Below are 25,459 nucleotides of genomic sequence, written 5' to 3'. Positions count from 1 at the left end.
GATTCACTTAACAGCCATGTTACTAACTGAACAACTGCAGTGATTCACTTAATGACAGTGGCTATATAATAACCTACCACAGATAGTATAATTTCATCCAGCGTTAAGGCATTAATCATAAAAAGAGGTTCTCCAGTATCCCTTCAATGTAATTGTCCTTTCTCCCCAATTCTTTATACTATAAAAGGGAACAAGGAATTATTTTTCCTGGGGCTTTGTAGGTTCTTTTCTTGTTTTTTCTGTACTTTTTAGAGGTTAAGGCATGTCTCTTACATGCCTGCTTGGTCCTTCCTTAGCAGAAGTACAAGCTACAACAACCCCCTGACTCGTTCAGTTCTGAATACCACACATTGCTGACATGGGTGTGGTGTGGCTTCCAAAGGAGAAATTGTATTTTTTTTTTTTTTTTGCATTGGCTTATATTATTACATTACATTATTATTCTCCCCATGTGCCCCTTCCTGACAAATCTGACAACTCAGATGGGCAAACTGATGCTTCATTCCTCCTCCTTGACTGTTGACTATCTTTAGTTTTTTTAAAAAAATCTGCCTGTCTAACAAACCAGAGTAAATGTGAATGGTTCCACATTTCTGGTTATTTAGACAGTGTTCCAGCTAGTTTTCTGAATTATTTGGAAAGAATCAGACTGAGGGTATTCTCCCAATCTATTGCTTAGTAAACAGCTTTACGTTTACTTGTGCAAAATGAAATCTATGGTACCTACTTGGCTGACCTGAGCATTTATAGTATTTTAAGTATTTGTAGAGGAGGGAATTCTCACATCCAAGCTAATAATAGGCTTCCTTTCTTCCACGAGAGTCTCCAGTGTTTGTTAAACGTGTTCAGAAAAGTGCCTTTTTCCTGGTTTTTTTTTCCAGTGAGAAATAATTTTAAGTAAATAGTAGATGTCCAAATATAGCTGCAGATTAGGGAGTGGGTAGTCATTTTGGAGAGAGTGTAAGGCATCTGTAGCATCTTACTAAAGCTAGCAGATGCTGGAAAACTGTAAAGAATTTTGGCCTTGTAACTAATCAGGAACAGTTGAAGTCTGCCATTCTTAACTGGTTTTGTTCCTAACAGTTATACACAAAATAGAACTAATGTGTTAATGATAGCATACATCCTGGGTTCAGTTAAACATTTATAAAATATTGAACAATTAAACACAACGTTGAGCTACTGTTGACAGAACCCTTTCCCAAATTTTATGTTCAACAAAACAAAAAGTGGGCCAAGAAGAAACCAAGGAAAAACTTTACTGGGTAAAAGTATAAAATAAACCTTGCCTAGAATATATAGCAGTTTTAAACATTCCGGGCTTATTATCACTTGTCCTGAATTATTAGTCAGGGTTAGTGGTTATCCCACAAGCTTTGCTGATTTGGCTAGTTTATGCTTGGTGCAAATATTTCAGGTTGCATAGAAAAATAAAAATGCAACCCTTGTTTTGAAAAGGTATGTGTGTACAGGTAGTCCTCGACTTACAACAACTTTGAGCTCCATATCTCTGTTGTTAAGCGAGGCAGTTAAGTGAATTGTGCTCTATTTTATTACTTTTCTTGCCACGGTTCTTAAGGGAAACACTGCAGTTCTTAGTAACACGGTTGTTAAGTGAATCTGGCTTCCCCATTGACTTTGCTTATCAGAAGGTGATCACCTGATACTGGGACACTGCAACTGTAATAAGTAAAAGTCAGTTGCCAAGTGTCTGAATTTGGATCACATGACCACAAGGATGCTGAAACAGTCCAATTTATAAAAAATGGTCATACGTAAGTCACTTTTTCCAGTGTTGTAACTAAACAACTAAAATGAACTGAACTGTTGCAAGTAGAAGACTACTTGTATATATAATGTTGGCCTGTATAAAATTTGAAGCTATTGCATTGAGTTGTTGAAACATTTGCCATAATTTGTAAAAGAGTTTCTTTCCATCATACCTTGTTGTCTAGTGAACTTCACTGTAATAAAATGTATTGATGATGGGACTGGGTTTATAATTCATTATTGCTGACTTAATGTTAGGAATCCCTGTTTTTAAAATCTTTGAATATCCAATCATATTTTACCAAATCTTGTTGGCTTGATCGGGAGTCTACTATTTAAGTGCTGTGGATTTGTACTGTATTGATAATACATATTAAAAATAAAAGCAGAAGTAATCTTTTGCTGCTATTGTACTATGATGTTGTTAAACATTAGCATTTAAGGAATAAAATGTTCCTTGATAGTTGCTCCTTCTCATTTGCAAACAAATTGCTACTTTCTTTTGTAGAATAAACTTGATTGTCCTGCAGAAACCTAGAAAATCAGATTTCTAGATCGAGGCATATATAAATTTCTTCACAGTATAGCCTGCTCTGTTTCCACTAAGCCATAACCTTTCAAACAAATTTAACTGTCTTCTAGTTTGGCATTTGGCCTGGAGCCTTGTCATAAAGCTGGCAAACAGGATACACCCATAGGAAATACTTTGAAGGCTTTCATTTCCCTAGCATTCCACCTCCCCACCACCACCAGTGTTGGGCAAAGGAAAAAAAAATACAGGATTCTCCCACTGAAGCTTCATGTACACAAAAATCTATGTAACTAACGTGTTGGAAGCTTCTGTATACCAAGAAGTTTCATAAAATGAATCTGCCATGTCACTTAGATCTCCAGCGTGATTTCCCCCCATTGAATTCAGGTAGATTTCTAGGTTTGGAATGTGCAGGAAAAACTTGATTAAAAGTGCCTTTCATGCTAAGTGTGATCATTGATGAGTTTATGGACACACCCGTGTTGTTTTCTGACAACAGTATAAAGCTGGTTTGTAGTTGCATTCTTCTGTGATACTTTTTGACTTCCCACTCTGACCTTGGCATTTCCTTGGGGTAATTAATGCAAATTCTAGTCAGGTCCAACCTTGCTTTTACTTTTTAAAATCAGCCATGATTGACAAGGTGCTGCCACCTAACTGGGCCATTCCTAAAATGCTTCTAGACTTTTGTAGTATACACTGTTAGTAAGATGTTTGATGGTTGTGTATCAGTATATCTTCTTTTTCACAGTCTTACTACCTGGGTAACTTTACAAATAGCTGCTTATTAGTGGCAACCAAGTGAAGAGCTGCTTAAGCATTATGTTCTACCATCAAGACCATATTGTATATGGAATTTCTTGGTCCATTTCTCCATGGTGTAGAGTAGACCGTGAGTTCTTAACCTGAATCCATGGACAAAATTTACAAAGCTGTGAACTTGAATGGGGAAAAAAGTACAAACTTTATTTTAACTAAATTAATTGAAATTTAGCTTTCTGTTCAGTAAAGTAGGTAGGCAATGAAGCACTTTATATGACTTTCAGACCTGAAAAAAAGGTTAGTTAGCTTCCATTACTCTCGTTGTCTAAAATTATTATACCCTAGAAAAGGGTATTTTTATTGATTTAATGGATAATAAAGCAGTTTATCTAATGTATAACTTGTTGTTATTCAGTATTTTGATAAATGCAGAGTAACATAATTGATATTTTTTGTAACATAATCTATCCCAAAACAAGACATGTAGCTAGTCTGGTGGTAACATTTTTATTTAGCGAGAATAATTTTTCTCCAGTGATATAAGCATAATCAAAAATCTGTCCCCCATGAATATCTTGCAGTCTTTCTCTCACATAATGTTGATTGTTAACAAAACGCTACATAGACTTCTTTTTAAAACCATAACCAATCTTTAGGATGGACTCAGGCTTAGGTACGGTAGATCTGATTTTGAATTGCCAGGGCCATGCTGAAGAGGAAAATGAAAAAGCCGCCACTATGGACCAGATTTGATAGATTTATGCATAACATGCTTTGTAAGAGGGCACTTTTTGTGATATTCATCAAAAATGGTTTCTTAGACTGGAGACAAATTTCTAGCAGCCTAATTGTCAGAAATTATTCATTTGTATGATTTCCTTCCTCCCTCCATAGATAGTACCACATCTGAATTTAGGATATTAAAAACCAGTATCTGTACAATACACCTATCTAATAACTGATAAAGGAAAGGTAAAAAAAATTAAAAAGCTATCATATTACTCACCAGGCTCCAAAAGAACAGCCAGCTTTTTTTATTGCAGCATAAATTCTCAATCATATTACTAATGATGAATCACTAGGTTTATAGAATTGAATCTGAAGAACGTCATTATCATATAAAGAAGGCCAAATGTCTTTTTATCAGAAAGATCTGAAAGTGCATAATGACTATCCTGGAAATATTTTCCCCCCGTCTAGCATCTATAAAAACTATCAGAAAAGCACCTGCTCTAACAATTTCCAAATTCCGCATATGTGTAGAATATATGATAAGTGTTCCATACTGTCTCGTCCTTCACTTTTTAGCCAGAAAATATTCTTTTTAGCTAGAAACTCCCTTTTGTCAGTCTTTGTTGATTTTAAGTCAACTGTTGATTTTGTCTCGAGAGAGTCAGAGGAAAAATTCAAGAGGGTCCTCTTGATTGGAAAACTCTATATAAAATCCATGTTAAAAGTGTTACAAGAGCACATTCGAAATGCCAAAGCCAGTTTGCCAATGGTAACTTTGGTGAATCTACTTCTGATTGGTTATCATGTCTCTTTGTCATTGATATCTATGTGATTGATTTAAACGTCTGAAATGAAACTGAAAGCTGTGTATGATGGCTTTCCCAAAGGTGTACTATACTTGATAGTGGTAGTGATTTTAATATTACAATAGCAGGCTGTGGTTTGGACTAGTACAGTCTTAAAACTTCTGGGTTGTTTTTTTTTTGCGAAAATTTTATTTGGGTTTTCACAAAAACAAAATACAAATAAAACATCTTTTTTGAAAATAGCATGGTCCCAGGTTATCACTTCTTCATACAGACACAAAACTCAATTTCATGCTCATTTTTATATTCTATTCCATATCTTATTACCATTTTATATTTTTCTACATAATTTTTCCCCTCTTAATTTTCTCAACTTTGTTTTAATTATCTCAATTCAAATCATATTTATACTTTTGTCTGTCCTGTTACAATTTCATATTATCTTTTCTTATTAAGCAAATTTTTCCCTGTAGTTACCAATTAGAGTAAGACACCTTTATATCCTTTAATTTTATCCATTCAAACTCTTATTTAAGCTTCAATGTATAGCTTTAAGATTATAGCATTCAATATAATACATAACTTCCAATTGGGTTCTGCTTGGTACATTCTTAAAATAGACACTATATTCTTAAAAGAAAATAAATATATATATATATATATATATATATATATATATATATATATATATATATATATATATATATATGTAAATAAAACACACATTCTATTCCAATTCAATTCTATCATTAATATGCATTAAAATCTTAACATCTTTCACATTTCTTTTCAATTGAGTATCATACTTCCTTGGGAACACTTATAAACTTTCCATGGTTAATTCTTTTTTTTCCATATGTCATACTTATATTTTTATAAATCATTACTAATAATTAAAAATGTTCCCTTTTAATTCTCTCAATTATTTTAATTCATTTATTTATTAACAAACATCCCACTACATTACAATAAATATTTTATCCATCATCGTATTTTCTAAAATTACTTCTGTTTATAATATAACAATGCTATCTTATGTACCTTTGCAGAATCCCTTTTACAATTAAATGTTCACCCATTATCTCTAAACAAACATATGGTTACAATCCTTATATCTTTTCCCTGTTTCTCCATTTCTTGTTTCTGTCTTTTACAACTTCTTTTCCTTGCCTTCTTCCCCCTCTTCTTCTCCCTCCCCTTTTTACCCCCTCGTCCCTCTACTTCTGATTCTCTCATCTGTAATCCCCTCTTCTGTTGCTTTCTAATATTATACTTATCTTTCAAATTGTCCTTCTTTTTGGTTGTTTTTTCTAGTCTTAAACCTTTCACTCTCTTTCCTGCCTTTTCTTTTTTCCCCCCACTTAAAATCATTTGATCATTAAAGATGGCTTCTTCTTTGTCCCAATCTTCTTGTTCTGCAAGCGTTTCTTGTTGCTTCTCATAGTTCCAAATCTCCTTTTCTAAGAATTGAAATACGAAGCCAAAAGAACTTCTCCCTTCTTGTGCATCTTCTTGCCATTTTTAAAGTTTCATTTTCAGTTCTTCTAAGAGTGATACCATTTTAAAAACTTTTAAACAACCACTCAGTTAATTTTAGTCATCTAGATGCAAAAACCAAAAATCACCAAGTAATCCAAATAGTCCAAGGCTGTTTCTACTTGCTTCTTTTTTCCACTTTCCCTGGTGTTCTATTATTTTGTTACCAAGTTTCCATTAAAATGTATCTTTAAGGAATCTTATTAAAATTTCACTGTGTTCCTTTTAATTACAGTTCCGTTCCTTAATTCCAGTCAGTCTCCTCCATTTTTCCAGATCCTGCCCTTCTTTTTTTTTTCTCCTTTCCAGCTTTTAAAATCTTTTAAATGTCCAGAAATCTTTATTATTCCTTTGACTTTTATTTTCAGCTTAGATGCCTATTAATGTCAAAGTGGATTTTTTTTTTCAATTTCTTGCTTAAGTCTCTTAGCTGTCAGTATAAGGAAAGGAAGAAAAAAAACCTAATCCTTTCCCTTCTCTCTCCTTCGCAGCTTCAAAATATTCTTTGGGAACAATGTTGTTAAGTTTAAATTCCAGGGTACCTTATTTGTTGCTTTTGCTGTTTGACCCGGTCAACCAAAACTTTCTCTTCTTATCTTCCTCCTGCACATTCTTTTTCGTTGAGTTCTTCTTTGTGGTGGCCATTTCTGACCACCGCTGCAACCACCTTCGGGAAAGGGAGTAATGGCCAGCTGGGTAGGAGAGATGCGGCTCTCCTCAACCCTGCTGGCAGTCACTCCCCTCTTCACCATTTCTACGGGGTGGCTTAGCCCCAAAACCAGCCAGCTCCGGGCGCTCCAGCGGCGAGCATGGATCGAACCCTCGCAGAGACGAGGTTTCGGTCTGTCGCCAAAGAAGCTCAAACTGGAAGTCTGTTTTTTTTTCCACTTTCAGTAAAATTCATATCCTTTGGGCAAGATGAACTCTTGAAGGTTGATTTTATTTAGGAGAACCTTGTATTTTTTATGTGACTAATGGTTTTGATATGTCTTAAATCTCCAAAGACTACAGTTAGTTTTAGTTCTAAGTTTTAATCCATGTTTTGGCTGCCACTATATTTTGATTAAAAGGGGTTATTAGTCCAATTGGAGGGGGGATTATATCTGTTTCTAGTAATTTTCTATTGGTCAAATTTAACCAAATGAGTCCAGTATATTTTTCCTTTAAAATATGAAAAGATACAGGAGTCAATCCAAACACTAAAAGAAGTAATTAGTGTATATAGTGGTAATGTTTTAAAATAAATTCTTTAAAATGCATTGGCATACATAATGTTTGTACGTAATGGAGTGCCATAGATATAAGCTTTGCTTTTCCTGTTCCTGGATTTCCATATACTTCATACAGAGCTTTGAGGAAGAGAGTAGAATAGAGTAGAACTGAAGATGTTTTCAAGGGGAAAGAGGGGAAAAAAACCAAGAAAGTCCAGTTGACTTTTGGAAAAGCAGCTTTGGGCCTATCATGACCTGGATGATTGAGAATCTCCATAGACAGAGTAGAAGAGGACTTGGCAGCACAAGGAAACAACAGCCAATCCCTGGCCGTCACCACACCAATCAACCTGTAGGATTGCACTACATAAATAGGATGCATAGAATAGCCCAAAACAAACATTCCAGCAGAAAGAAGTTCTCTGAAGATGTCTATGGAAATTCTCAGTTGTCCAAGTCATAGTTCAGCTCTGACTGGATGATGGGGAATGGAAGGATTCCTTGTGGATGGGCTCCTTCATGAATTTGAAAGCTCAAGAAGACTAAACCTCTGGTCCCGGTGATTGACTCAGATTGGATCTTGTAGAGTACAAGTTTCTTTTTTAGATTAACTGCAGGCAGGAGGAATTTCCAAATGTTAATTATAATACCATAATTTATTAAGATAAGTAGTTCATATTAATTAACTTTGTAAATTATGGTTTGCAGCTGGTTTATTTCTATAGCTTTGTACATTGAACAAAATCTAACACTTGTATTGGAAAGAGAAGGCCACTGTGGCCAAGGAGATCTTAAGTTGGTTTTTATTTATCGTTCAAATTAACTCAGTGAATGAGATGCTTCCCTTTAGTCTTTTCAAAAGGCTACAGTAGTGATCTTCCAAAATCATGACTATTAAAATATTTTCAAATTAAAAGTAGGGCTAACACTGAAGCTGCTTTTGATTAAATTGGCATGAGATCTCCAACTAGAAGTGTGTGCGGGCTGTACCTGCAGTGAGTAAGAAACACAAACTTCATGTGCATTGTGGTACCAAATTCAGACTAGAAGAGTGCAGTTAGAACAATATAGTCCTTAAACTTAGAGAAGCTGCTCCTCAGTAAATTTACAGTAAATTTATTTTATAGGTTACTTGTTCTAATATAAGGAAATGGGAACTAAGAGAGATTTCCACACAGTTAAAAGCTGGTGCCCAAGAAAATTAGAGAGTGTTGAACCTTTTTGCCAAATGATGTAATTCCATTTGCTACGTTTCTCTTCTGTGTAACTCCTGGTAAAATTACATACTCTTTGGTTGAATCAGTAGTTGAAATTTCTACCTATACTGCTATATTTGAGAATAGACTAGAACCTATGTTCATCATAGGTTCTGGATTCCAACAAAAGACAAACACAAGGGGTGGAAAGGTTGTTATTTTTCCTGCCTTGTTTGTGAGATTCTCAGGACAATCTCTTTCTGATGGGATCATCGGGCTTTTAAATTTTTGTTTACTACCCTTTGTACACAGCAATATATACTTACCCATGATGAGAACAATAAAAGATAACGACAACTGCATTTTAATTGTTCTTTCCCTTTGAATAGGACAGGAACAGTTTCTTATTGTGACAGCCAGTTTTGTGTAGTCGTTAAGGCATCAGGCTAGAAACTTGGATGAGTTCTAGTCCTGTCTTGGGCAGTAAGCCAATTGGATAACCTTGGGCTAGTCATTTTCTCTCAGCTCCAGGAAGGAGGCAATAGCAAATCACTTCTAAAAAGCCTTGCCAAAAAATTGCAGGGACTTGTCCAGGCAGTCTTCAATTATGAATGCAAACGTACTTGGTATGTTAGATCTTGTTTTAAAATATGGAGATGGGTAGTCAGTCTCCAGCTGACATCATTGCAAACTCTTTTTTTCCCCATTTTTTTTGAAAATGCTCAGGATCCAAAATTTATGCTTAGATAATTATAGGCATCTTCTAAGAGGCATCCATATCTATGAGCATGAAAAGGAAATGCTTCTTTTAAAATGATGTTGCCATTACTTGTTTTCAAAGTTAACATTGACCATAGCTTTGTTTTATTTTGACAATTTTGATTTTTGGCCTGCTAGTTTAATATATTTTGAATATCAAATTGTAAAATTTCCCAGATTTTATGTTTTGTAGCCTTTATTATTACCCCTGCCTTTATTTTGAAAATTGCCTGTGCAACTGGAATCTCAGTATAGGGACAGCTTTAAATATGTAGTTTGACATTTAACATTTGACTTTAGTACAGTTTGAATGTGTATTATGAATTGTAGACAGTTGTACAGAGAAATAAAGCAGTCAGTGTTTGCTGCAGCAAAATGTTGGAAAGAAAGAAAAGAAAGAAAGAAAGAAAGAAAGAAAGAAAGAAAGAAAGAAAGAAAGAAAGAAAGAAAGAAAGAAAGAAAGAAAGAAAGAAAGAAAGAAAGAAAGAAAGAAAGAATTCTTCCTATTTATGACCTAAACATTTTTCTAACCATGCAACTTTTGGGGGGGAAAAGACTATATAAAGTTATTTAACTTTCTTTAGTGATTGAGAAAAGGTCTTAAAATCCCTTAGAGGTTCTTTAGAAAAGGTTATGTTGCTATCATGGATTTCGCAGAGCCAATTTCCAAATTTACTGAACATTGGCCTTCTAAAACAAAATCCTCTGCTATGCCCACCTGAAACAGAAAGAGTAGTATTTGTGACTGTCATATTGCTAGGCAACAAATGGGCAGTGTTTCCTATTTGAATGAATAATATTGGTGCCGTGCTAGACAAACCCTGGATATTAAAAATCTTGGCAAATTATAAAAGTCCTTATTAAATTCATTTAATAAGAATTTATGCTTTTATACCTTTCTTTTTTCTTCATGTCCCTTGCACCCTTCCTCCTACTTTCTCATATTTTGCATTTAATATTTCAGGAGTGTTCTGAGTAAATTCTTCTGTTTGTAAACATAAAGCTGAGCTATAACAGACTTGGTGCTGTCACGCTATCAGCTGAATCTAATCAGTCGTAGGGCCGGAAGTCCTGTTCTCTTCAAATACATTCAAGTTCATATCTGTACGGTCTTGCCTACAAAAATGTGTGAACAATTTTTTTCTCAATAATGATTTCAACATTGTGTTAAAATTGGGTTCTCTGCAAGTTATTAACTTTAGTTTCATTTGTGAACACTAATCCAGTAGTTTTATTTTAATCAGTTAACCAGACAACCTATAGGTTTCCCATATTATAATGAGAATCTATATTGTTACTGCCAACTGTATCATACGTATCAGTAAATTCCATTGTTTTGCTTGTCAGAAATAGTTTTTTTTTCTTTTATCTGTATTCAACTGCTGCATTGATCGGTGCTTGATATCTCATGAATGATGACATTATGCGGGTGGGAGAAAAGTTTGTTTATTCATTTCTCCATAATCACGCATAACTGATATCCAGACAATCATATCCCTTTTATTTGTCCTTTCCTTAAGCCTAAAAACAACCCATTACCATAATCTTTTTTCAAAAGCTCTTACTCTCTAAGAATTTTATCCATTTCTGACTCTTTTTGGGGATGTGGAGAACAGAAAAGTAAAACAATATTTCTTCACGCCTACTAGCTTTTATACTTCACTCCTAAGGATTCTCATGATGGAACTTTCCTTTTTTTTTTACAGCAACCAAGCCTTGGGTTATTAAACTCATTAAGCTATCCACCATAATCCCATGTCACTTTCCTGTTAAGTACCATCACCTCAGACCATGTGAGCATATACATAAAGTTAGATTGCTTTGCTGCGTTGTGCAGCATCTTACCCTGAAATTTGAATACCTCATTCTCCCAATTTGGAAAGATATTTTTTCAAGCTCTTTGATTCCCCTTTTTATTATTTCAAATCAAACCTAAATTTGGCACTGGCCTTCTGACAGCAACATAAATTGCCTTAAAGTTCAAAGACATTTCTGGAATAATAGTTATTGCATTCAATTGTAAAATTTCATGAGATGATACATTAGGAATATGGTTGAACCTGATTTTCTACAATTCACTTGATGTTTAACCTTTTTGTTCTAAATTAAGGCTCTTGGTTGCACATGCCAAGCATTTGTATTGTGAGCCTCTGAGTAGCAATTTATTGCATAAACTTGGGTAATAAACACTCTACATTCAGGAATTCACAAAGTCTCAATACCATACAGGCTTTTTGCTAATCTTTTGTTGTTTTTTTCTTCTTTGCTTGCACTTAGGACTTTTCAGAACTAGAAAAGAGGGATCCCCAGGAGTTAGTTGGTAAGTACTATAAAAATATTGTTTTACCTCACCTTATTTTTCTTTTATTAGCGCATATAAAAATTCCCCCAGTGTTATTAAAGTGATATACAAGAGTTTGGAAAAGAATATTATCAAGAATTAATATTAAAATATGTTGGTTTCATTGTGTATCCCTGAATCCACAAATAAGCTAACTGTATTTCTGTTGCAAAATGTATGATTGATTGGCACATGGATGCTCCTGATATGTCTGTTTTGCTGCTATCAGAAAGTAAGAAAACCTGCTCTGCTTTGCATGAGATCAAAACGGTTTTGGACTGAGGAGAATGCCAGTTTAAAATCCATTGCTCCCTTTTGTTTCTGCAAAGATTTTTGTGCACATGGAATACTTAGGTGCAACAGCCAGGCATAAATAGGCAATTCCATTTTGCGAAAGACTGGCTGACCCCTGCTTTTTTACCACTTCATTAATATTACTTATTAAAAATGTATGTATAAGCATAATTTTGCAATATAGTTAAAGCAGAGGACCATTTCAACATGAGAGATACGCACAATAGTCTCGTATTTTCTCTTTTAGCTTGAGCGTGTTTCCTTCGAAAATTAAATGTTTAGGCTTTTGTTCTACTCTGGCTTCTTATGATAGTATACAGTTAGGTTTTGCGGTTGTTGTTTTTTGTGCAGATACCCATACCGGTCGAGGCAGCTTGCATGATGATTTCTATTTATTTTACACCTTACAAAGCAATCCTGTAAGATAGATTGCTCTGAGGGAAGATGGGCATCCCAAAGCTATCCGGTGAAGTCTGTGGCTAACCCGGAATCTTCAGTCTCTATGGTACCGGTCCAGTCCAACCCCACTTAATCAACACTATAAAGAACTAGGTTTTTTCTCTCCCTTAATAATACTTCCAGCCATATACATATATACGCCTACACTTTAATATACATATATGAACTGAACTGCTGGCAGTGGTGCCCAAATTAAATGCCGTCTTCCAAACACCAGAGTCATTGAGAAATGACAATGATGGGAGATCAGAGCCCCAACACATTAGACTGTAGCATGGTCAGTGGCTCGATGAAAATATATAAAAGGAAAAAGGATTTCAGAACTGCCACATAAATTGGGAGGAGGGGGGAGGGGAAGGCAGAAATAGATAGGAGTGGGCCATAGCAGAGCATGAATGCATCAGTTTTCATAAGCTGAACACAAAACAGTTGAAAATCATCAATGGCCCGGGAATAAAGAGAAAAAATGAAGTTTTAGCAAGTTGCCGGAGGGGAAAAATAGTAGATAGAGTGTTAATTGAACAAGCATTTGATTTGGGCAATGAATATGCGGTTTGACTTATGAGCGATCTTGGAGAAATAACTTTGAAATCATTTATCTGAAGTTAATTTGCAGAAGGCTAATTGGCTTGCTTTCTCTTGAACTTGGGCAGCTCCCACTCCATGGAGCAAAAGGCAAGTTTAAGTCTCATTGTATGCCTTCTGTAAAGTGTGAACTATATTTCTATAATATATAGCCATAATGATTTACAGTATCTTTTTAGGAATCGTTTTATGATTGACTGCACCTAGATTGCCTGTGTCTCAGTTTAGTTTACAGCCATGTTATGCTAGCATGTTTAAACCATTCATAAAATGGTTGGGAAGTTTTGAGATAGAAGTGAAAACACACCCTGTTCTTCTGTGCTTTGTAAAGATAAGATGCAAGCAATAGGATCACACTTTAGAGCACAGATCTGGATAATGTTGATGCCTTTTCTGCAACTCATGTTGGAGAATTTCTGGTACTCTGCTATGGGGATGACGTGCAAAAATAATAAACCTTATTTTGCTTTAGGAAATTATTAAAAATAGAACTATTCTCAGTGTCGCTGTGTACATTACTGCAAATCTATTGATTGTTTCTATGATTTTTATTGAATGGCTTTAGTTTCCTTATGATTACTTACTTGGGGGTGTAATTGTGTTGTTGATGTTTTGTTACTGCTGTAATTGTAACATCTGTCAGTTCTTTGGTTGAAATAAATAACTAGTAGGTTGCTACACAGAAAGGCTTTCTCTGAGAAAACAGTTGATTCCAAATGGTTGCTATAAACCTTATTTATTGTATTCATCCATCCATAGAGGGAAAGCTTGAAAACGAATGAAGAACTCAGTTTTCAGAAAATGCTGTAAAGGCATAATGTAATTTCCCTGTGAGGCACAAGGAAAGGTCTGTAATTGATTTGATGAGAAACTGCACCTTATTAGTGGGTGGCAGAAGTATAGGTAGTACTCGACTTACTACTATTCATTTTAGTGTCTGTTCTAAGTTAAAATGGCACAGGAAAAAAATGACTTAAGACCAGCTTTTACACTTACAACCACTGCAGCATCTCCACGGTCACATGATCAAACTTTGAAAGCTTAACAACTGGTTTGTATTTATGACCGTTGCTGCATCCCGAGGTCATGTGATCCCCTTTTGCAACCTTCTGACAAGCAAAGTCAATGGGGAAGCCAGATTCACTTAACAACCGTGTCACTGACTTAACAACTACAGGGATTCACTTAACACCCATGGCAATGAAAGTCGTAAAACGAGTCAACACAATTGCCTCTCTCCGAAACAGAAATCTTGGACTCAGTGGTGGTCATATATTGAGGACTACCTGTACCAATAAGATGATGAAGGCTTTTGGTTTGGAGAAATGCAGGATGATACAGCTCTGTAGAGTCTCTTTAAGAGCAGGGGAGGTTTTGTGTCTTTGAATCAGGCTGGACTCCTGGCTACTGCCTGGGCAAGGTCCTGTAGTTTTCTTAGCAAGGTCTTGGAACTACAACAAGGTCCTGTAGTTTTCTTAGCAAGGTCTTGGAACTACAGCAAGGTCCTGTAGTTTTCTTAGCAAGGTCTTGGCAAGATTTATCATGGCCTGCTTCCTAGGGCTGAGAGTGACTGGCCAAAGTCACCTGGCTGGTTTTGGGCTTAGACGCGGCTAAAATCCATGCTCTCCCAGCTCCTAGCCTGGTGCTTTGACCCCTAGAAAAGATTCTCTCATGTTAGGTGGTTAGGTAGCATATCTCTGCAGTGTCAGCATATTTCTTATACTGCTGATGTTGGATTGTTTAGTGGTACATTTCTAACTCCAGTCAAGTCCCAGCTTATGAAAGTGGCTTGCATTGCCTTAGTCAAACCTTTTGTCAAAACCATAGCTGCAAGGTATAGATAATTATTTTGCAAATATGCTTGTTGCCCTCATAGGGATGAGTCACGTCTAGAGTCAACATCCTGGATTCCCAGCACAGTAGACTGGAAAGCAGCAAGGGTACCACACCCTGGCAGGGGTTGCAACCAGTGTCACTCATTGGGCTTCGACAAAAATAAAATTTCATCTTTGCCAAAATCCCATACATGTAGAATACATAAATGTCTACCGTTGCATCCTGGCATTGTGCTCCTTTTCAAAGGAAAGATATTGGAGTGAAAATACCAGATGTAATTACCCTTTGTTTTCTTCTTTCTATATACTGTAATAATCTTAGGCTTAGGCATCCAGTTGATTTAAGTACCCATGCTCTCCCTACAGATGCTTTCCCTCCCCCACTGATTTCTTTTTAATATATATTACAACCTTTTTCTCTCTTGGATTGTCTTTCTCTTAAAGGACTAGTATAATATGTTACCTAGTGTGTTAAATTGATACAGAAAAACCCAGCATCGATTCACCCACTGGGCCAAGGAACACCTGAGCGTAGAATACACCATAATCGAGAATTACTATCTGCTGTTTAGTATTTGCTATTTGATTGTTAAGTCGTACGCTATTTCTGTGTGATTTCTCTGAACATGTCCTCTTCCTTTTTTTTTATGTAAAATGGTAGTAAGGAGAAGTTTTAGATAAATTGAAAGCTTGTGGCACCCAGTAAATATACACTTAAGTTCTCCATTCTCCATTGATTTCAGAATGTAAGTAATACATTCAGGATTTTACCCTTATGGAATATTTTTTAAAAACCCTTATCTTGTCCCAGGTATTGGACTTCTCTAATCTCCAATATCAAGAAACATCATTTGTGTTTTGCTTTTTGCCTCATGGCCCCTATTGAAGTGCACTTCTTAATTAAAAACAATCACCAGACTCTCATAACAGTAGCTGTAATCTGCAGCTTGTTGTCAGTAGGTTCTGGAACCAGTTTGCGTTTCTCTGGAGATGTTGGCAAGATTTCTTTTCTCATAAAAACACATTCTGTGGAAATGTCAAAGAACATTTCTTTGTCACTTGTGACTGCTGGAGAATTCAACCCTGCATACCATCCTAAAAGAAACTATAATTGAGGAATTGTTCCAATTATAGCATCTTCAACTAATTTCCAAAGCTTGTTATTAGAACAGAAATTCAGATGCATGTATTACCTATATATCACAACGGAGGCCTGGCTGAGCTACATACAGAATTGTGGCTTTACCTTTATTTAGTTTTTTTTTTTTTCATAGACAACAGATAAAGGTAATAAAGATGCAATCTACCAGGAGGTTCGGCAATCAGTACTATTAAAATGGTAAAAGCGTATGAAAAGAGGTTTTGTTCTTTTCTGTGAACTGCCCCACCCTATCATGTTCTTTATAGTAACAATTGAAAATTGAGCAAAAACATTTTGTTCACAAATGAACTTTTCAGACTAGAGACAGAGCCTCATGCCGAGGGGAGAACTGGAGTGCAGTACACAATGTTGCCTTGGAATAATACACTTAGAAAAGCAGCCATTTTTCTGTTGCCCATAGTCTATACACAATCCTCCTGAATTTTTATCAGATTATGCCTTTTGCAACGTGTTTTAAATGAGGAATATCAACAGACATCTTGTAGCACGTTGAGGCTCTCACATTTTAGTCCAACAATCATACCTTTGATTAACAAATGACTTAGGGAAAATGCACAAACAGGTTGCCTATATATGGGAAAACTTCTGAATTGACCATCTGTCATACTGAAGACCGTTTAATTTATGTATTCATAAAACAAATTTAATGAATTGGATGACTGCAGGCAGCTTGCAAAATTATAGGTTATGAATTGTAAACGTTGGCTATATAACACCACCAGTAGTCCTGATCCCTAAAATATTCAATTAGTATGAACCGCAGCTTCTACTAACTCTAGCCAAAGTGCCCAATAAGAAGTGGAGATTGGGAAAATTATAGTTATACAGTTATATAGTTATATACAGAGAGAAGTGTATTGTATGGGTGCTTATTTATCAATTAAATTACTTTCCAGATTTTAGGAACCGCTTGTTTGGATTATATATTGTTAATATCACAATGCAACTTCTACGAATAAACTTAATTTGCTATAACTTCTATGGGCTCTTTCTGATGGCCTCTTTCTTTCCAGCTTCCTTCTCTGAGCGGGTAAGAAACATGTCACCTGATGAGATCAAAATCCCCCAAGAACCACAAGGCAGATGTTCCAACCACTTACAGGTAAGATTTTCCTTGATTTTTTTTCTTTTTTCTAATCGCTAAGGTCTTCTGTATTTAATCATCATCTTAATCTGAGATTTTGCAAAAAGTATCTGTTTCAGGAGTCTTATACAAAGGTCTATCCCTGCACATTTTCTTTCATATTCACTCCTGTTATAAAGTGTAGGCATATATATGTAAAGAGATCCTGCCTGTCAGATGCTATTAAGCCAAGTGATGCTGTTATTTGTCACTTGACACTCACATATACATCCTGGGTTGTTGTTTTTTTAACACAAAGTGGGCTGAAATCATGAACAATATCTAAAATGACAGCTTATTGGTATGGGACTCTGAAGAACACTCTTTGAAGAGGGAAGAATGTATTTGTGTATCAAGATATCTGGTTTTTTTCCTTTCAAGAGAAGCTATTGCACACTGAACTCTTTAAGGGGCCTTTCATATATACTAAGGAAGTGTTTGTACTTTCAGACATGCTACACTCTAGATATAAATTTGTATAGCCTAAGCATGCATGTTCTTAGTTTATTAACCAAAATTCCTGTTAAATGTGTGACCATGCATAATTGTAATTATAGCTACTGTTTAATGTTTTAAGTTCAATTATTTGTGCAAGAGCAGTCTAGTTCACACGCAACAGATTATGAATATTATACTGTTGCAGTGTAATTAAAATGGGGTTGGGGAATCTGTGGCTCTTCAGACATTTTTTAACACAAACCCAAAGTTGCACTAGCTAACATAGCTAATAATGAGAATAGGCTAAGAACTTTCGTTCTTCTTGAGAACCATTGACCTTGTCTTCTGAGAATACCTGGATTTTAATTCAAAACATCTGGAATGTACTAAGTTCTAGATCCCCCATCCCTTGCTTTTTTGGGGGGGGGGCGGGAGGAAGTATCACTTTACCTTCTCTTTCAAATACTATATACCTGACTATTATCATTCGTTTCCTACAATTTTTCGTTAGGACAAAATACAGAAGCTATATGAAAGGAAAATGAAGGAAGGTATGGACATGAACTTGATAATTCAAAGGAAAAAAGAGTTCCGAAATCCCAGGTAAGTAGTAGTCTGGGAGCATGTTTGTAGAGGCCACCAAGCTCAAGCTTGAGTGAATGCCAAATGTTCATACAGGGGCTTCACCAAGGTCATAATATTGGCGTAATAAACTCAAGCTCTCAAATTTATATGCAACAATGACGACTCAGAGTCCGGAAGTATATATACTGTGCTGCTACTTAGAGAATATATTTGGACTCTTCATGAGTTGGGGTTGGACTGAATGGAGGTCAGTTTTTGTTTCTGGAACTGGCTAAAGATGACAACAATTGGTTTCTATGTAAAACATAAGTCTTTAAGCTTGATCAAAATATGCAAACTAGTTGATGCTTGAGTTCTGCCCCCCCCTCCCCCCTTGCCTCCCAAAATATATAGCAGGCAGGTACCACCTGCGAGAACTGCATGTGGCCCTGGACAGCTTGTTATGCAGTTCTACAAGATCATAATATAAATATTTTAGAAAAAAGAAACTTGTTATTTGTATGTGGCCCAAGACGTTCATCTTCAATGAGCTGCAGTGGCACAGGGGTTAGAGTGCAGTACTGCAGGCTACTTCTGCTGACTGCCGGCTGCCTGCAATTTGGCAGATTGAATCCCACCAGGCTCAAGGTTGACTCAGCCTTCCATCCTTCCGAGTTGGGTAAAATGAGGACCCAGATTGTTGGGGGCAATATGTTGACTAAACCGCTTAGAGAGGGCTCTAAAGCACTGTGAAATGGCGTATAAGTCTAAGTGCTATTGCTATCTTTACTCAGTGCAGCCCAGACAGGCCAAAAGAACGTGCCTGTTCTGTAGGTGAACATTTTGTGTTCTGAAATATCATTTCCTATAAATGATTGATGGCTTATTCTTAATAATTCCCCCAGGTTCAGTTAAATGTTTGGCTATGTGTTTTGTAGGCAAGAGATTTGGAACTTTTCATCTATAGAAGTGGAAGGGCAATAGCAGATAGCATTGCGTAGTCATGGAAAGTTTCAGCCTTGATTTCCGCATTCCTTGTCCCACTGCCCTTTGAGAAACAAATTAGACATTCTTTTTAGTGTGTTGTCAAAACTTCCTGAAAATAATATAACTAATATAATGCAGTATCAATTTTGACCATAAATATGTCTTAACACACATTGGTTTACTCCAAGCCAGCCAGAAACTATTCAGTGATTTGAAATGGGACATGAAATAATGGAAATAATATGTTGCAATGCTTCATTTCAGCATCTATGAAAAGCTGATCCAGTTTTGTGCAATTGATGAACTTGGCACTAATTATCCAAAGGTAAGTAGATTTAAAAGACCGGACCGACCACAGCTTTTTGTAGATCTTTTGTTGGTTATAAAAATAAATTATTTCCCATTTAGGTTGGAGGATTATATTCTTTTCTGATTAGGAACAGCTTCTTATTTTGTGGCATGAGAAAAATTATTCACCATTATTATGAATTATTCTTCTTGTACCTAGGACTAAATAAAATAAAATAAAATAAATAAAGATGAAGCTGTAGAACAATTACTTCCCAGAATTTGTGGTCCATTGTAATTCCCACTGTCACAGCACAATTTGATATACTCACTGCCTTGAGTTATATATAAAAAAGACAAGATAAAAAAACAGCACAATCTTTTATGACAGTATGATTCTAGATTTTATCTGTTTAAAGACATCCATAAATTTATAAGCTATTCTTAACTAGGATGTGAAATCGGGGTTTCTTTTCTTTAAATATTGCATACAAATGTAACAGGGATTTTTTTCTGTTTTTCTTTTAGGACATGTTTGATCCTCATGGGTGGGCTGAAGATTCATATTATGAGGCACTAGGTATTAAAGATTTTTCTTCCATGCTTTCTCTAGATTTCTACGTTCTAGTAAAATGAAGAAAATGTGTGGTTAAAATTATGCATTTTCTTTGTGTGCTCTCTGTTTTTCAAAGAGCTCAAAGCATTAGTTATGGCTTTTATTTCCCCTTTAGCTAAATTAGAGGAAACTTGCAGTATTCTGTAATCTAGAGAACAAATATTTTTAATAGATAAGGTTTGATGCTGAAAATATTGAGCTACTACTTCTTTTGACCCACATATTTGAATCTGTTGGATGTATTTACTGTTATGTGGCTCTCTTTTCAGCGAAAGCACAGAAAATTGAAATGGACAAGCTAGAAAAAGCCAAGAAAGAGCGAACAAAGGTATCAGTTGCATTTTGGAATGTAAAGAATTAAAATGTTGCATTCCCCAGGTTGCACTTGGATAAATCTGCAGTTAATTAAATTAAGCAAATTAGACATTCTTCTCTTGACCAAAGATGACATATATTTCAAGTATTCCAAAAGCATAGATAAGGGTGAGAAGTAAGTACGGAGATAAATAGTCATGTTTCTATTCCCAATAACCTGGCACTTTCCAACTTTATTTATATTTGTGTGTATGTACAGAAAGTCCTCGACTTACAATTTTCAAAGTTGCAATGGCACTAAAAATGACTGTTTTCCATACTTACAACCATTGAAGCATCCCCATGCTCGTGTGATCAAAATTCAGATGCCTAGCAACAGGCTCATATTTATGACGATTACAGTGTCCCAAGGCCATGTGATCACTTTGTGGCCTTCTTACAGTAAAGTCAATGGGGAAGCCAGATTCACTTGAAACTGTGTTACTAACTGAACTGTGGCAAGAATGGTCATAAAAATGGGGCAAAACTCACTTAATAGATGTCTTGCTTAGGGACAGAAATTTTGGATTCAATTGTGGTTACAAGTTGAGGATTATCTGTATGCGTGTTTGTTTACCTCAGAACCAATCTGATCGTCCTCCTGTAGAACCCAATATATATTTAGCTAGTAAAGGCCTGGATTTAGTATATATTATCCAAATAGTTAACAAGGTATACATGAGGGTTTCTCAGTGGCCTGTTTTGGACCTTGGTTCTTTTCACAGCCATTCAAATTGTTCCTTACATTGTATTGTAATTGCATAGTTCTGCCATTTTCCTCCTTCCTGCAATGATCTTGGACTTGTCAAAGTATGATGAAATTGTTGGGATTTTCCCAGCCACTGAGTTGCCATTGTTAATGCAAATTGTTAAGGTTAGGCTTGAAGAGACATGTTTTCTAGGTCTGATTTCCTTATGTTTTTACTGTTAAATAGTAGGAAATTCTAATTAATTAATTGTTTTAAACCCATTTTATTCTAATTAAGAGAGCAAGTATTTAAATAAGACCGAATAAGATAGAAAATGGAGGAGACTCCCTCTTGTCTACTATTCATGAAGAATCATTATTATTTCCTGGTGCTTATGCATTGAATCTCTGTGATCTTGCCAGAATTGAGAACCGGAGCAAAGATGTGTTCTTAATAATTGGGGGAGGGGCATGTTCTTAATTCCTTTGGATAAAAATCAGAAGCACCGAGTATAATGGTCCTTCCTTTTTTTTCTAGATTGAATTTGTAACGGGTACTAAGAAAGGGACAACAAATGCTCCTTCTACAACCACCACAACAGCTAGCACTGCGGGTGGAGGTAAGTGAGAAGTCTAGATTTGAATTGTTGTTCTTCCTTATTGGATGAAGCCCTGCTTCTTCATTTGTCCACCGCTCTTTCAAGATTGCACATCTTGACCCCTGGTCAACCAAGTGATGCTGTTATGTTTAGTGTCTGGAGGTTGTTTAAGTCACATAGTCCTGTCCAAGACTAGCATTCAATGTGGGAGTCTTCCTGGACTTCACAGCCTCTGTTCAATTCTCACATGACAACTGTGGACCAGAGGGTCTTCTTCAGGTTCATGGTCTTTACAGATTCATCTGGTATGCTACAAGTTGTAATCTTTCCTGGACTCAGAGGTCCCTTCTTGTGATCACTTAGGCCTGGCCATCTAAGAGATTGCCTCTGTCCTGTTATTTTTGCTTGCCTCATAAGATTTGACACAGTGGATGTGCTTTGTGTCCTAGCTATTAAACACTCCCATCCGACGAGGTCCAGACGGTGCATCTTTTCTGTGGTAGTGCCAGCCTCCTGGTACCCCCAGGGATTGGGCCGCCCTGACCCTGCAGGCCTTTATACATTTTTCAAAAACTGCCCATTGGCCGCAGGCTGCGGGATATGTTGGTGATGTTGATATGTATTGTTGCTTTGGGTTCTGATGCATGTTTCCCCCTCTTAATTTTCTTTATGGGTTTTTGCTGATTTTAATAGTTTGCCACCCAAAGTTGGCTTTGAGTTGGGCAGTCTTATAAATCTAAACACATAAATAAATAAGGTTTCCATTGATAGAGTATCCATGAACGTTTATAGCAATCATTTGTTAGTCTCAAATGTGTTGATAATGTTGTTGAATTGGAAAACTCATTTGAGATTAATGATTTCTCCCGACAGCATTTTGAGGTGGGATGGGATGACTTTGAAAGCATTTTACTTTGGGAGGGAAAGTAAATTTGTGATAAAGGAGAATTTTATCTAACCAAGCCTGTTGAAATTCATGCTTTCTTTCAATACACAGATGCACAGAAAAGGAAAAGCAAATGGGATTCTGCCATTCCTGTGACAACAATAGCTCAGCCCACCATTCTTACAACCACTGCAACATTGCCGGCTGTTGTAACTGTAACCACCAGTGCAAGTGGCTCCAAAACAACAGTAATTTCAGCTGTTGGCACCATAGTGAAAAAGGCAAAACAGTGACAAGTGCAGTAAAGAAACTGATTGAGTGACGGAAGCTTTTTTTTTTTTCCATATTTGACTGACACCAAAATCATTGAATTTGAAATACAGAGGGACGCTCTTTTCCTGATGTGGAAATGAAAGACTGAAAATAGGAAAAAGATGAATGGACTGTCCTATGTATAATGGAATTTTTCTGTGGAAAAAAAGCTTTGCTATGACTGCTTCCTACAGTACTGTGTACGATGCAGAGTCTCCGTGTCAGTGTTATACTTCATTGAAAACTGTATTACAATTGTCACTAATGTAAGATCTTCATGGAGTGTGAAGCTTTTCAAGAAGCTTTTAGAAGAAAAACTGAGTTGGACCATTTAGTAACATTTTTTTTCTGTTTGCCTGCCTCCAAGAATTATAGGCAAGATTCAATACTCCCATCAAAAATTTAAGAAGAAAAAGAATATGTGACAGTTCAGTTTCATGGAGGTCATCATATGGACTAAGATGAGTTATTCCCATGCAATCCATTTAGATTAAATGTCACAAATCAGGAACTGGAACATTTTGAAAATAGAGACTTCATATTGGTAGCCCTTCTTGTCTTTGGGGGATCTTCGTGCAGATCTGAACGCAATTGGTAGGAAGGTTTATGTGAACAAGAAATCAAATAGAATCTCTGAATGGTGACATTTTTGTTAGAGTTCTACATAAACATTTTAGATGTCTTTTGTGTATGTGTGATAGTAACGAAGGTTTCAAATAGAGATTCATATAGCTTACTGATTTCAGAACAGAATTTTCCAGAGACTTCCAGAACATTCTGTTCTCTCTCTGGACAATGCTGACCCTCCTCACAAACCATGCCATTTCGGGGGCAGTTAGGCAGTTTTCAGAAGTAAATCCTCTGAACCACTACCTATGTTCCCTACTTTCAAACTACATTGTACAATAATGCCATTTTCACCACTGTAATTACAAAAATGCCATCATTTTAAATTTGTATAAGCTTTCTTACTGGTTTGACTTAAATGTTGGAATATAAAAACAACTTTTGAAAATGTGTCTCATTTTTTATTGCTGTCATTTGTTTTACGTTGTAGCTGTCAAATATATATTACACGTCAGAGCATTCAGTGGATGTTGAATTTCCTTGGACTTGAGTTGGGAAGGGGGAGCAGCATAGATGAAAGTGTTCAGCCAGGTTTTCTTCATTCCAACAGGAAGAAGCTCGATGCTATACATTTAAAATACTTGTAGGAGAATAAAGGGCCTCCTTTAATCCAACCACCTGCTTTTTCTTCAGCCATTTGGGTCTCCTTGAAATCCTTCATGCAAGTCGCACATGGATATTACCTTTCAGCCCAAGTTCCTTAGCAACTACAGGTAGTCCTCGACTTACAACAGTTCATTTAGTGACCATTCAAAGTTACAACAGCACTGAAAATAGTGACTTATGGTCATTTTTCACACGACCAATTGCAGCATCCCAGTGGTCACGTGATTAACAACTAACTCGTATTTATGATGGTTGCAGTGTTCAAGAGTCATTTTATGACCTAACAAGCAAAGTCAATGGAGAGCCCGGATTCACTTAACAGCCTTCTTACTAATTTAACAACTGCAGTGATTCGCTTCACAAATGTGGCAAGAAAAGTTGTAAAATGAGACAAATTCACTTCACAAATTTTTCACTAAACAACCTCAATTGTGGGCTTAAGGTGAGGACTACCTGTATTATTGGCTTGTAATAATAATTAGTAGGCATTAGTGAGTGCATCCTTGACATTACAACAAATAGCTGTTTTTAGCGTCATCCTTTTCTAATTCCCTTCTAGAACATTTGATATTAAAGGCCCTCGCTGTATCTTGAGACAGTATATTTATTTGCACAAGGTTCCTTTTTAATTTTCCATTATTTATGTGGATGATCCTGGGGTTTACATTTAAAGAGAAAGAGGAAATCCTATCTGTTAAATTCAACTGACTTTAAAAAAAAAACTACTTCCATTAAACAATAGTGGACATTCCACAATAGTGGAATATAAGTAATTGGATCATAGTTCAGAGATACCAAATTCCTCACAAGATTCCTGAGTGCCTTCAGCAATGGCAGAGCATCCAATCATGTATTGGGAGTTAAAAATTCAGGGAAATATTCAGAGATATATCCACCTTGAAAGTAGCCCATGTTGAACTACAGCACTGTCAGATCTCAGCACTTGACCACAGGAAATGTTTCATGACATTTTGTCTTATTCTATAACATGCTTTGTGATCATTTTTTAGTCACAAAATGTTTTGTAAAAATTTGCCAAATTTCAATTCCATGGGTCTCATGATTTTGGATGCATTCTGCAAACCAGCTCACTTGAGGCACCTTGGTTGGAAACGTTTTGCCCTATGATGCGCCATTTCACTCAGTTAAAGATTACAGATACAAGAGTTTTAGTAGTATAATGATAAATGCTTATGTCGATAAATGCTTTCGGCCATGCTGTGCTCGGGCAAAAACTCTACAAGTTTTTCCATTAATTATGCCCGGATAGGCTTTAATCTGAGGTTGTCTACATTGCTTTTTAAATTTAGCATTACCTTAGTTAGCCCCATTTTCAAATTTTAGTTCTTTTGACCATCCCCTTTTCATTTTTTGTTATTTTTACTTTTTCT

The 25,459-nt window shown here is 36.0% G+C and overlaps 1 protein-coding gene across 2 annotated transcripts in view; it reads left to right on the top strand.

Annotated features, from left to right (window-relative positions):
- SAP30BP (SAP30 binding protein) overlaps nt 1-23,850 on the top strand; it is a 36,738-nt gene extending 12,888 nt beyond the window's left edge. For both annotated transcript variants that reach the window (XM_026701989.2, XM_026701990.2), the window contains 8 exons: nt 11,582-11,624; nt 16,994-17,082; nt 18,053-18,144; nt 19,357-19,417; nt 19,909-19,960; nt 20,266-20,324; nt 21,577-21,658; nt 22,635-23,850. In XM_026701989.2, the coding sequence (XP_026557774.1) occupies nt 11,582-11,624; nt 16,994-17,082; nt 18,053-18,144; nt 19,357-19,417; nt 19,909-19,960; nt 20,266-20,324; nt 21,577-21,658; nt 22,635-22,816 (660 nt within the window). In that variant the 3' untranslated portion in view covers nt 22,817-23,850. The remainder of the gene's footprint in view (nt 1-11,581; nt 11,625-16,993; nt 17,083-18,052; nt 18,145-19,356; nt 19,418-19,908; nt 19,961-20,265; nt 20,325-21,576; nt 21,659-22,634) is intronic.
- The last annotated feature ends 1,609 nt before the right edge of the window (nt 23,851-25,459 follow it).

Source organism: Pseudonaja textilis, chromosome 2, assembly GCF_049901715.1.
Source record: "Pseudonaja textilis isolate UNSWEBS1 chromosome 2, rPseTex1.2, whole genome shotgun sequence".
NCBI lineage: Eukaryota > Metazoa > Chordata > Lepidosauria > Squamata > Elapidae > Pseudonaja > Pseudonaja textilis.
This window is presented reverse-complemented; position numbering and strand designations above follow the sequence as displayed.